General features: G+C 37.0%; 2 protein-coding genes across 2 annotated transcripts in view; both read left to right on the top strand.

The window, feature by feature from the left end:
* Positions 1-12869, top strand: part of CBL8 (calcineurin B-like protein 4) — a 62162-nt gene that overhangs the window by 38711 nt on the left and 10582 nt on the right. The gene's annotated exons all lie outside the window — the stretch shown is intronic.
* On the top strand, positions 447-12825 carry LOC105139751 (calcineurin B-like protein 4). The gene is made up of 8 exons (XM_011046320.1): positions 447-584; positions 1079-1161; positions 1281-1340; positions 1442-1550; positions 1727-1779; positions 2045-2125; positions 2212-2324; positions 12566-12825. The coding sequence occupies exons 1-8, from the start codon at positions 506-508 to the stop codon at positions 12627-12629; spliced, it is 642 nt and encodes a 213-aa protein (XP_011044622.1). The 5' UTR covers positions 447-505; the 3' UTR covers positions 12630-12825.

Raw genomic sequence — 12869 nt, 5'->3', positions numbered from 1 at the left:
AGTGTGTACTAATTATTAGCTGACGTCTTGGATATGGTTGAGCAACTTTCATGTCAATATTAAACTTAAGCACATATCTCCAACCACAATAACTGCTGCATTTGCATGTTGACTAAATAGTACGGTTCTGCTTTAAATATAATGTCAGCTTGTGCCTATATTTGCAAAAAATGCTTGGTTTATTGGATGATTAGAGTCTATTCCCTTTACCAGCTACTGTCATTGTAATAATCTTTCTTGGAAATAGTGGATTAGTTTAAATTTCGATGGGAAATTATAACTCATCATGACTAGATTTCTGTCTTCCTTTTGTGTTCTTGGTCTCAGTGGTTGAAATTTGACCGTTTATCTTTGCGAGTTTGTAAAAGACAGCACATAATCAAGCTCAGTCATTAATTCAATCTATAACTTTGTGAATTACTAGGTGGTGTTTTAAAGTAGTACAATTGGCATGATCCTGCTGATTGCCAAGAATTCTTATGAGTGACTGGTGCTAGTTGTCTTCATGGGTTGCTACCATTCAAAGAGAACTAAAAAGACACCTGGGTACGAGGAGCCAACAGTTCTTGCTGCTGAAACACCCTGTGAGTATGCTTTGTCGAAAGGCTCATTGTTGCAAATTCCTGGGTGTAAATTGCCCCTATTAATTCCTAGCTATGCTTCAATATGTTCCAGCTATTTTTCGACTAGTGTTGTTTCTAGTCTTATCTTAGGACATCTTAGTAGGTAATCTATCGTGCAGATTAAACTAGTTGTCAGACATGAAGTTCAGTTTGTTGGAGTGTGTAGTAGATGGGACGGTTTGTGTCACCAACCTTTGGTGTGGTTGGTCACTAAAACAAAAGACAATTTTATTGGCACTGAAAGGCATAAGAAGCATGGAAGTCATGTTGTCAGGGAAAAGGAAAGAAAGAAAAACAATGATGCTGTTCCTAATCACTAGTTTGAGTGTCAGCTAGTTACTGCCCGCCTATTTTGGTTGTATTTCCTGCTAAAAATATTATTTGGTATCAAGTTCAAAAACAACTGTTAACTGTGTGAGCTGACTGATGAAATGTGAAATAATTTTGTATTGCAGTTCCAGTTAGCGAAGTAGAGGCCTTGTATGAACTCTTTAAGAAACTAAGCAGTTCAGTCATTGATGATGGGCTTATTCACAAGGTATGGGTATTCGGTGGGATTTGAAGTGGTTTATGGAGTATTTTGATCTAAGTATGTTTGCAATTAGGACTTAATTAATTTGTGCTGATATCATTCAAATGGCTCTTTCTTCTCATCAGGAAGAACTTCAGCTTGCACTATTCAGGAACAAAAACAAGAGGAACCTTTTTGCAGACAGGGTATGTAGTGCAACCTTTTTCCAATAATATAGCAATAGTTACCTGATTCCATGGCATTTTCCCTTTTTCCTAAGTTGCTTCGCCTTGCCATACTTCTGCAGACTTCTTATTTATTTGATGTCAAGCGCAATGGAGTAATTGAGTTCGGAGAATTTGTTCGATCTTTGGGTGTCTTTCATCCAAATGCACCAGTTGAAGACAAGATCCATTGTACGGCTAATGTTTGTCTAGGATGAAATACAAGTAGGAATGAGTTCTCACACACATGTTTTCTTTTGCATGTCAATTGGGACTTCTATACACCATAAAAACTGGAAGTTAGTCACTCAACCATTTTTTGCACATGCTACTGAATAAATTACTAATGAGCGGAGAAGTTTCTGTAGTTGCTTTCAGATTATATGATTTACGGCGAACTGGTTTCATTGAACGAGAAGAGGCGAGTACTGCAATTCATTTCTATACCATTTCTCTTTTACATACCATATAGTGATGCATGCTGATGATTGTGGACATGTTTTGGTTTATTGTTTTGTTCTTTCTGTTAAAAATTCCCCATTACTAATCCAGAAGTGGCTATAGTATGACAATATATACCATCAGAGAATTAAGAGGAATGTAATGAAAAATCAAAATAATGATCCAGCATTGTATATCTGTTTCCGAATGTGAATTCTGGCTCATAATTTCAAGTTATTTAACAGTTGAAGGAGATGGTAATGGCACTTCTGCATGAATCTGATCTACTGCTGTCCGATGACTTTGTTGAAAAAATTGTCGACAAGGTACAATTTTTTTTTTCTGTGTCAAACTTCCTTGTTCATGCTTATTCGGTTCATTATTCTAATTTTTTTCTTGAGTTTTTCCACAGACATTTCGTGATGCAGATTTGAAAGGTGATGGAAAAATCGATCCTGACGAGTGGAAGGAATTTGTGTCGAAGAACCCTTCTCTTATAAAGAACATGACTCTACCTCATTTAAAGTGAGTAACTGTTGTGTATGGTCCCACACCATGTGATGGTGGGACCATCACATTAAATGTCATGTGATGGTTGTCTCTTAGTGTTAAATGTCATGTAAATCTTCCTCGTGGGATCGATCCCTTGCTTGCTCTATACTATCTTGTGTGTTTTAAACTAGGGTAATTAATTTGTGGAAGCAAGGGATCAATCCCACGAGGAAGATTTAGTTTAGATTTTTATGCTATACGTTATGCAATTGGGGGGTTTTGATTTGTGATAATCTAAAATATGGAAGAAATTAAACTAGTGAACACGATCAATTAAAACTGAAATTTATCAAGAAAACAAACCTTGGTCACAAGCACACATCCACCTACAGAAATCAGAACCGATCCTTGAAACAAAACTCCAGTTTATATTCTGAATTTTTATCTTTTCTTAACTTTGGTTAATTAACGGATCCGCCGTATAATTAGCCCTAACCAACAAATAATCACAGTGTCCGCACTAATGATTTAATCTAATGGCAGCCTTAAGATCTAGATAAATTCATTAATCTTAACAACCAAGTTGTCTGCTTGTGTTGCTTTGATCGAATGTTTTCCCTAAGTTTAATAACGTAGTTCCGCCACAATTATCAAGCTTAGTTGCTTCACAAGTTTATATACCCTAACTCCGGTTTTGATACCAAACTTAGCAATAGATTGTTCACAATAATAACTTAGAGTCCGCTCTAGCAATTATCAACAACAATCATAGAAAATATGCATAGGAAAACAATCATACTCATTCATAATACAAACTGAAAATAAATGGAAGAATAAATCTCATAGTTCTTGAAATCTGAAAGTTTCTGCGTCCTTGCAACCAAGAAAAGAGCTTAGCCTTGCATATCTATTGAATAACTACTCCTAAAGATAAAAGAAAGCATTATTTCTAGTATGTAGAGAGGAGAGTTTGTGTTTCTTCACTTCTGGCTGCTACCACCTTTCTTTGATTCTATTGCACTCCCTCCTCTTCTTTCTTGGCTCTCTTGGTGTCTATATATAGGCTTCAATGGCAGCTCCTCTTGCTTCTTTATCAATAATGGTGGCTGTCAAACATGCCAAACTTTGACATTAGTAGTCACCACAAACAACCCATCATTGTAGCCTCCTTCTTTGACAATGGCAGCACTCCAACTTGCAGCTGGTTTGTGGTTGGTGATTTGAGGTTGGTGGATTGAGGTTGGTGGCTAATTTTCTTGACCTTCTAGATTGATTTACTAGAGGGGCTAAATTGCTGAAATTATAACTTGGATGATAGTTTAGAAGCTTTGAAACATAATTTGGACTCATTTCTTCACGAAACCTGATTGCTGGCAGAATTTAGTTGTCATCTTTGAAAAATCATATCGCCCTCATCTGACATCGTTTTTGGCTTCAAATTGGAGCGTTTCTATAACTTTGAGTCATGAATCCAACAAAATTTATTTTGCATCAATTGGACTTCTATAGCTCCAGATATGTAATTTTGAATGGACAAAGGTCAATAGTGGCAGAATACGAGATTTGACTTTGAAGGATGTGATTTCCATGATCTTCCTCTTTGTATTTTTCTTGCATTACATTTCCAGAAAGGTATGGATGTTAGCTTTTTATAGCCACTGGAATCACTTCATTTTGATCTCTAGAAATCACGCTCTGCACAAAACATCGACTGAACATCAAATCTGCCAATTATCTCCAATTTACTCATTTTTGCATTTTTCATCCAAAAGTGCCTTCAAAACATAAAACAAAGAATATCAAGGCATTTTACATATAAAACATGGATAAAACATTAGGTAAATGTGGGTGAAACAATCGAATAATATGGTTACATCAAATACCCCCACACTTAGCTCTTTCTCGTCCTCGAGAAAGGATAAATAAAATTAAATTGAAAATAACCATGATCAATCTCTTAATCTCCCATCAATGTCCAAGAGTACAAGCATTATAAATAAGAATATAATAAAAAAGAATAAAATAAATAAATTTTTATGAATTTGTTTACATGCAAACTTCAAAATTCAATCAATCATCGGTATTTAAATGAAATCTATGTCATGCCAAAGTGATAGGTCCTCTCATTGATATACACTCCAACACTCATGTGTTTAGGGTTTATGTGTCTAAATCTCTCAAATTCAATCAAAGAGTATGTTCTACCATAAGCTTGCTTTTCAATCTCATCTCCATTATTAATATATTACAAACAATGCATGAATCAAAAGGTCTTATTTTCCAATTATAATTGGGCTAAGGTTAAGGTGAGGTAAAAGAGAGTAAAAGAAAAGGTTCAAATCAAAGAAAGTAGAGCATTCCGAAAAATGATATTTCAAACAAGATATTCCATCAAAGCTCATAAATTTTTCATCTTTAATCGCCAATGCTTAACTGCTTTTGTTTTTAAGCATAAAATCTTAAGAACATAAAGGAACATTTTTTCTTCTTCTTTTTTTTTTTTTTGTAATTTTGCCCATCTTTTCATCAAGCATCACTTCTTCTGTCTTTTCACATAATTTCCAACCATAATTTCATGAAATATCACAAGTATATGCTCTACTAATCCTTGGCCAGGGGAAAAGGAAAACATATATAAAGTTAAGGCTTATACATGGATAAAGAAAAGATAAATAAGCTCAAAAGGGGCTCACTAAGGATAATATGTTTTAGGTTGGCTTTTTGGTTCAAGTGATTGAAATTCCTAATGCCTTTATCATCTTCATGTATATTTGTAATGGAATATAATCTCAATAAGATATGAAGCAAGTTCTAAAGATACATATCATTGAAAGAATGCACACTTAAAGAATACAATGTTGAAGGCTCAAAAACTTGCAGTGGTATAACACTATAAAATCAACATGGCATATTCTCAAAGTCAATCCCTAAACCAATTAAACCTTAAAATTTGCATGCATACTCTTTCATTTGATTTATCTCTTCATCTATCTCAATTAATTCTCATATATAATACTCATATTCTCAAAAACCAATGGGAGTTAAAAAGATCAAACATAATTTTATTTTATTTTTTGTGAACAACAAAGAAAACTAAAATAAGAAAATAAAAATTCTCCCAATACCCCCACACTTAAAACACAACATTGTCCTCAATGTTAAAATAAAAGCAAAGGAACATAAGAGAATGGCAGAAAATAAATTAAAATACAAAAAAGTAAAAGATAAGGAAAAAGAAAGCAAATCTGATATATATTTTTTTTGTGCTGGGTGGCCTCCTAGTAAGCGCTTTTATTTTATGTCATTGGCTTGACATGTGGCATGCTCATTCTTCATAGATTGGTTCAGCTAACTCTACAGAAGCGGTGAGTTCTGCCGTCCAACCTTCATAGAAAGGTTTCAAACGATGTCCATTGACCTTGAGTACTTTGCTGGTTTCTAAACTTGTAATTTCAACTGCACCATAAGGAAAAATATTAGAAACAACAAAGGGTCCAATCCAATGAGAGCGCAATTTTCCAGGAAAAAGTTTTAAACGCGAATGATAAAGAAGGACTTTGTCTCCAACATGAAATTCCTTTCTTGTAAGCATTCTGTCATAAAGATTCTTAGTCTTTTCTTTGTAAATCCTTGTATTCTCATAAGCATCATTTTGTTTTTCTCTCAACGTGGTGGCAGTCCTTTTGGGTACCAAAAGGATAGACGCCACCCATTCACTGTCCGCGATGGGGGGAATGACTCCTGCATCATGAAGGATAATTTGCGAAGCTTGTAAAGCCAATGCTGATTCATGCACATTTTGGGGAACACATATATGCCTCTCCATCTCTTCTATCTTGGTAAAATCATAGCCATAGCTCAAAGTTATGCTTAATCCATCTTCGCTATCAAAATCACAAACCTGCTGCATACACTTATCAACTTGGTCATAACATGTGATAGAATAAACATTGTTATAAGGATATGTCATTGCATCATGAAAATTAAATTCAATCTTTTCATCTCCTACCTCCATAGACAAAGTATCCTTACCACAATCAATCTTTGTATTGGCAGTTTTCAAGAATGGTCTCCCAAACAATATAGGAGTGCTGGTTAATAAATCACAAGAATCATGTTCCATATCAAGAATATAAAAATCACATGGAATAACCAAACTATCAATCTTGACTAGGACATCTTCTATCACACCAAGTGGGTAAACAAAACTACGATCTGCAAGTTGTATTACAATGCTAGTTTCATTCAAAGGTTCCAGACTAAGAGAATCATAAACATGTTTAGGCATAACACTAATGGATGCACCTAAATCACATAAGGCTTTTTTAAAACTAACATTACCAATAACACATGGGATAGTAAACGCACCTGGGTCCTTTTGCTTTAAAGGCATATTCTTTTGAACAACAGCAGACACAACTTCACCCATACTTACCATTTCATGACCTTTCAGTTTGAAAGCTCTCTTGGTAGTACACAACTCCTTCAAAAATTTGGCATACTTGGGAATTTGTTTGATAGCATCAAGCAAAGGAATGTTGAGTTCTACTTTCTTGAAAACCTCTAAAATTTCTTTTTCTTTGTCCTCTTTCTTTGACTTAGAAGAACTCACAGGAAAGGGTGGAATTGCTTTAAAACTGGAATTCATTGAGTGAGGAGTTACCTTTGGAGTGTTGGTCGTTGTTTCAGTTTGGAAAGGAGAAGGATGTTTCTTCTTTGTATTCAATTCAGTTTCTATCTCTTCTTCTTCCTCCATCTCAATCTCTTTCGACCTTTTCTCTTCAAGTTCTTTCCCACTTCGCAACATGATCGCACTAACATTTCAATCTCTTTCGACCTTTTCTCTTCAAGTTCTTTCCCATTTCTCAGCATGATCGCACTAACATTCTCTTTTGGATTCAATGCCTGGGAAGGCAATTTTCCATTCATTTATGCCTCCAATTTCCTTACACTTGAAGCTACTTGCCCCATTTGCTTCTCCAAGTTGTGAATACTTGACCTTGTTTCCTGTTGAAAAGACATGACATTTTGTTGCAAGGTAACAGTATTAGAAGCCAAAGTTTTCATCATCTCATGAAGATCATCATTGGATGACGACCCGTAACATTGGAGTTTGTGAATGGAGGGGGTTGTCTTGCTTGATAATTCTGTTGGGGCTGAAATCCATGGGGATGGAATTGTCGGCCTTGATTGCCTTGTTGGGATGGGTTGCCATAGCGTAAGTTGGGATGATCTCTCCATCCGGGATTGTACGTGTTGGAAAAGGGATCATATTTACGCTGGGGCTGTCCGTTGAATGCTCCATCAATTGCATGAGCTTGTTCAATATAATCTTCTTGCATTGTTGGGCACATATGTGAAGTATGTACTTGTAAGGAGCATATGCTACAAACTTTCACTTGTTGCACATTTCCACAAGCCAAAGAACGCACAAGAGAAGTAAGATCATTAACTTTATTCTCAATGTTAGAAATACTTACCTCATTTACTCATTTGTTGGAGAAGTCTCCATGAGTGCCAAACTGTTTTGATTGGCTGCCATGTTTGAGATCAATTGGCGTGCAACCTCGAGTGTCTTATCCACCAATGCGCCTCCACTTGCAGCATCAATGATACTACGGTCAGTAGGCATTAATCCTTCATAGAAATATTGAATGAGCAACTGATCGGGTATTTGATGATGAGGACATTGAATGCACAGTCGCTCAAATCTTTCCCAATACTCGGAGAGTGTCTCTCCATGAGATTGCCGAATCCCACATATTTCTTTCCTTATGTTGGCAACTCGAGATGCTGGGAAATACTTCTCAAGGAAAATCTTCTTCATGGCATTCCAAGTTCCAATAGATCCTGGGAGAATAGAGAAAAGCCATGCCTTTGCTGCCCCTTTTAAAGAGAAAGGGAAAGCTTTCAACTTAACCTGTTCTTCATCAACTCCATTCGGTTTCATGCCAACGCAAACCATATGGAACTCCTTGAGATGAGTATGTGGATCTTCTCCTGCAAGACCATTAAATGTTGGTAACAAATGTATAAAACCAGATTTGAGCTCAAAGTTTACATTATTGTCAATGTTTATGCATAGTGGCTGATTTTCCACATTAGGAGCAGCAAGCTCCTTGAGTGTTTGTTGTCGTGCAATAGCCATGGTGTTGAGGCGAGCTTCCTTTCTTAACCTGCGTAAAGTGCTTTCTATTTCAAAATCAACCTGCACTTGAATTTGATTAGTAGAACGGGTCACAGGCATCAATTGCTAAGAAAATTCAAAAGAAAGAAACCACACAAGAGACGAAAAATAATGCAAATTATATGAAAATCCAACGCTAGGAAACTAAAATTGCCTAAAAACCTTAGATAACAGTGGAATTTGGCCTCGAAATGGTAAGGTTAGTGGTTTTACCACTAGTCTTGTTCAAAACGTCATTTCCCTTCAGGAAACAAAAGGTCGAACCCTAATTCCACAAACAAATCTGTTTTGAACAGTACCGTTGCGGCAAGTGAACAGTACCGCCGCAATCAAAAAACTTTTTTTTGTTTTTTTTTCTGAATAATAATAAATAATAATCACAGTAAATAAAAATAACAGTACAAGCACAAGAATTAACTAAAATTACTTCCCCGGTAACGGCGCCAAAATTTGTTGCGATGTCGCGGTCGCACAAATGCAATTGAAGATTGCTCTACTGATCTGTGGCATAAGCAGCTTGGACATTTAAGTGAGAAAGGCCTTGGCATCCTTGCCAAGAAGAACTACCTTCCATTAAAAGGTATGAACTTGAACACATGTACTCATTGTTTAGTTGGCAAACAACACAGAGTTGCATTTCAAAGATCACCTTCACATAGAAGATCACATGTTCTTGATTTAGTTCATACTGATGTTTGCTCTATGATTGACAAGTCTCTTAGGGGTGCATTGTACTTTGTTAGTTTTATTGATGATCACTCCAGGAAAATTTGGGCCACTTGTTTGAAATCCAAAGATCAGGTGCTTGATGTCTTTAAGGATTTCCATGCCAGAGTTGAAAGAGAAACTGGTAGAAAGCTCAAATGTGTTCGAGCTGACAATGGTGGTGAATACAAGGGTGCTTTTGAGAAGTACTACAGGGAACATGGTATCAAGTTGGAGAAGACAGTTTCTAAGACTCCACAGTAGAATGGAGTGGCTGAGAGAATGAACAGAACCATTGTTGAAAGAATTAGATGTATGCTCTCTCATGCAAAGCTGTCTAAGTCCTTTTGGGGTGAGGCAATGAAGACTGCAGTTGCGATGATCAACCTTTCTCCATCTATTCCTCTTGAATTTGATGTTCCAGATAGAGTTTGGAAAGGAAAAGATATCTCTTATGCACACTTAAGAGTGTTTGGATGCAGGGCATTTGTACATGTTCCTAGAGATGAAAGGTCTAAGCTTGACAGCAAGACAAAGCAGTACATTTTCTTAGGCTCTGAAGATGATGAGTTTGGTTATAGGTTGTGGGATCCAAAGGAGAAGAAAATTGTAAGAAGTAGAGATGTTATCTTCTTTGAAGATCAAACCATTAAAGACTTTGAACAGAAAGAGAAAACAGAGTCTACTATTTTTATTCCAACTAATTCAACTCCAAGACCTGCTCCATAGTTACCTTTGATGCTTGCTAATCATGGGGGAGACTTGCAAAATGATGATAATGGTGGTTCTCTTATTGAGCCATTAGTTGGTGATCCTGAAGCAGCTAATAATGATGTTGATGTTATTCCTGAACAGGTTATGCAGGAAGCTCCAGATGAGCCACAATTAAGAAGGTCAACTAGACCTCGCCAACCTTCCACCAGATATTCTCCTCATGAGTATGTGTTGGTCACTGATGGGGGAGAGCCGGAATGCTTTGATGAAGCTATGTCACATGAGAAAAAAAGTGAGTGGTTGAAAGCAATGCAAGAAGAGATGAAATCCTTGCATGAAAACCATACCTTTGAGTTAGTGAAGCTTCCTAAAGGTAAGAGAGCACTCAAGAACAAATGGGTGTTCAGGTTGAAAATTGATGAACATTGCTCACAACCAAGGTACAAGGCAAGATTGGTTGTGAAAGGCTTCGGTCAAAAGAAGGGTATTGATTTTGAAGAAATCTTTTCACCAGTGGTCAAGATGTCTTCAATCCGAGTTGTGCTTGGCTTAGCTGCTAGTTTGAATCTTGAAGTAGAACAACTTATATGGTGATTTGGATGAGGAGATCTACATGGAGCAGCCTGAAGGGTTTGAAGCAAAAGGTAAAGAGCAGCTAGTTTGTAAGTTGAAAAAGAGCTTATATGGGTTAAAGCAAGCTCCAAGACAATGGTATAAGAAGTTTGATTCTTTTATGATGGATCATGGTTATGACAGGACCACTTCTGATCATTGTGTATTTATGAAAAGGTTTCCAGATGGAAACTTTATTATTCTCTTGTTATATGTGGATGATATGTTGATTGTTGGCCATGATGCTAAGAAGATTCAGATGTTGAAGGAAGAGTTGAGCAAGTCTTTTGCAATGAAAGACTTGGGATCAACAAAACAGATTCTTGGTATGAAGATCACACGTGATAGGAAGAAGGGAAAACTTTGGCTATCTTAGGAGAGATATGTTCAAAAGGTACTTGAGAGATTCAACATGAGCAACTCCAAACCTGTTTGTTCTCCACTTGCAAGCCACTTTAAACTAAGTTCTAAGCAGTGTCCTTCAAGTGATGAAGAAAAAGATGAGATGAAAAAGGTTCCTTATGCATCCGTAGTTGGTAGCTTGATGTATGCCATGGTTTGCACAAGGCCGGATATAGCTCATGCAATTGGTGTGGTTAGTTGATTCCTCTCAAATCCTGGTAAAGAACACTGGTCAGCAGTGAAATGGATACTCAGGTATCTCAAAGGTACTTCTAGTTTCAGTTTATGTTTTGGTAATGATAAAACTGTGTTGGATGGTTACACAGATGCAGATATGGCTGGTGATGTTGATTCTAGAAAGTCCACATCAGGATACTTGATGAAGTTTGCAGGGGGAGCAGTCTCATGGCAATCAAGGTTGCAAAAATGTGTTGCATTATCCACTACAGAGGCTGAATATATTGCTCTTACTGAAGGAGGCAAAGAGTTGTTATGGATGAAGAAGTTCTTGCATGAACTTAGCTTAGTTCAAGAGAACTTTGTGTTGCACTGTGACAGTCAAAGTGCAATCCATCTCAGTAAGCATCCTACTTTTCACTCTCGATCAAAGCATATTGAGGTTAGATATCAATGGATTCGAGATGCTATGGAGATGAAGTCATTCGTTGTTGAGAAGATCCATATTGATGACAACATGTCTGACATGATGACCAAACCTCTACCGAGAGAGAAGTTTGAGTTTTGCAGAAAGGAAACAGGCTTGTCAGAGCCTCCTAAATTGAATTTTACATATTGATCGCCGGTATGGCGAATTCCTCACATGCTGTGTGAGGGGGAGATTTGTTGTGTATGGTCCCACACCATGTGATGGTGGGACCATCACATTAAATGTCATGTGATGGCTGTCTCTTAGTGTTAATATTAGTGTGGTTTGGGTACTGTAGCAATAAGATTGAAATTAGAAGAGAGGAGAAGAAAATTAAGAGAGAAAAAGAGAAGAAGAGGCAGCAGAGCAGCTTGTGCTCTTTCTTCGATTTCTAGCTCGTTTACCGTTGGATCAGGCTGAGATTTTGACAGACGCTTCTAAACACGTTGATCTTCATTCTGGACGGTTGGATCGAAGATTGGTGGTGTGGAAGCTGGCCGTTTTGACAGAAAACGGGGCTGTCAGTTTTGTAAGTTTTTCTCAAATAATTCTCCTTTAATCTTGTTGTAATCCAAGAATAAGTTGTTCTTGATGATATATATGTTGTATCCCTTAGTTGAATCTGAGGAAGAATGATTGTGAACCCATTATTTGTTGATAGTGGAAGTTTTTGGGTGGACTACGGTCCCGTGGTTTTTCCCACATCGGGTTTTCCACGTTAAAAATCTTGGTGTTGATTTTGTGATTATTTGCATTATTTTCATCATTGTTTGATTATGTTTTACTGCACAAAGAGGGAAAGAATTGGGACTTGTGAATTGTAATTGTATTCCGCTGAATTGATCCGGGTAAATTGGTGTCCGGTTGTTCCGAGTTTTCCCAACAGTAACAAGTTCACTCAGTTTGTGAATTGTTCACAACCTGGTTACTATAGTACGATCAGTCTAGAATGTAGCTCTGAAATTCAAGTTATTAACTCTACGCACTCCTCTTTTTTTTCCCCTCCAGGGATTTAACTTTGGCGTTTCCCAGCTTCGTGTCAAAAACTGAAGTTGAAGATTCAGAAATGTAGCAGAAAGTTATCAATCATGTCTTTTCTAGCAATGGTGATCCGTGCATTTTAAACCAGCTCTATTTGGGAGATGTTGGAATTTGCATGAGTGTCGATACAAAAGGTACACAGACTTCAGGTTAATCACAACCTCCTCAGTGCAGCCGAGATCTGGTCTACAGGGTGCAACTTATTTGACGTCATATAAACTTCGTTAATGCAGAATTGGCACAGCTTAGTTCAGCTTACGTTTTGCATGTG

Source organism: Populus euphratica, unplaced genomic scaffold, assembly GCF_000495115.2.
Source record: "Populus euphratica unplaced genomic scaffold, PopEup_1.0 scaffold97.1, whole genome shotgun sequence".
Classification (NCBI taxonomy): domain Eukaryota; kingdom Viridiplantae; phylum Streptophyta; class Magnoliopsida; order Malpighiales; family Salicaceae; genus Populus; species Populus euphratica.
Note: the sequence above shows the minus strand (reverse complement) of the source record. Positions and strands in the feature narration are given on the sequence as shown.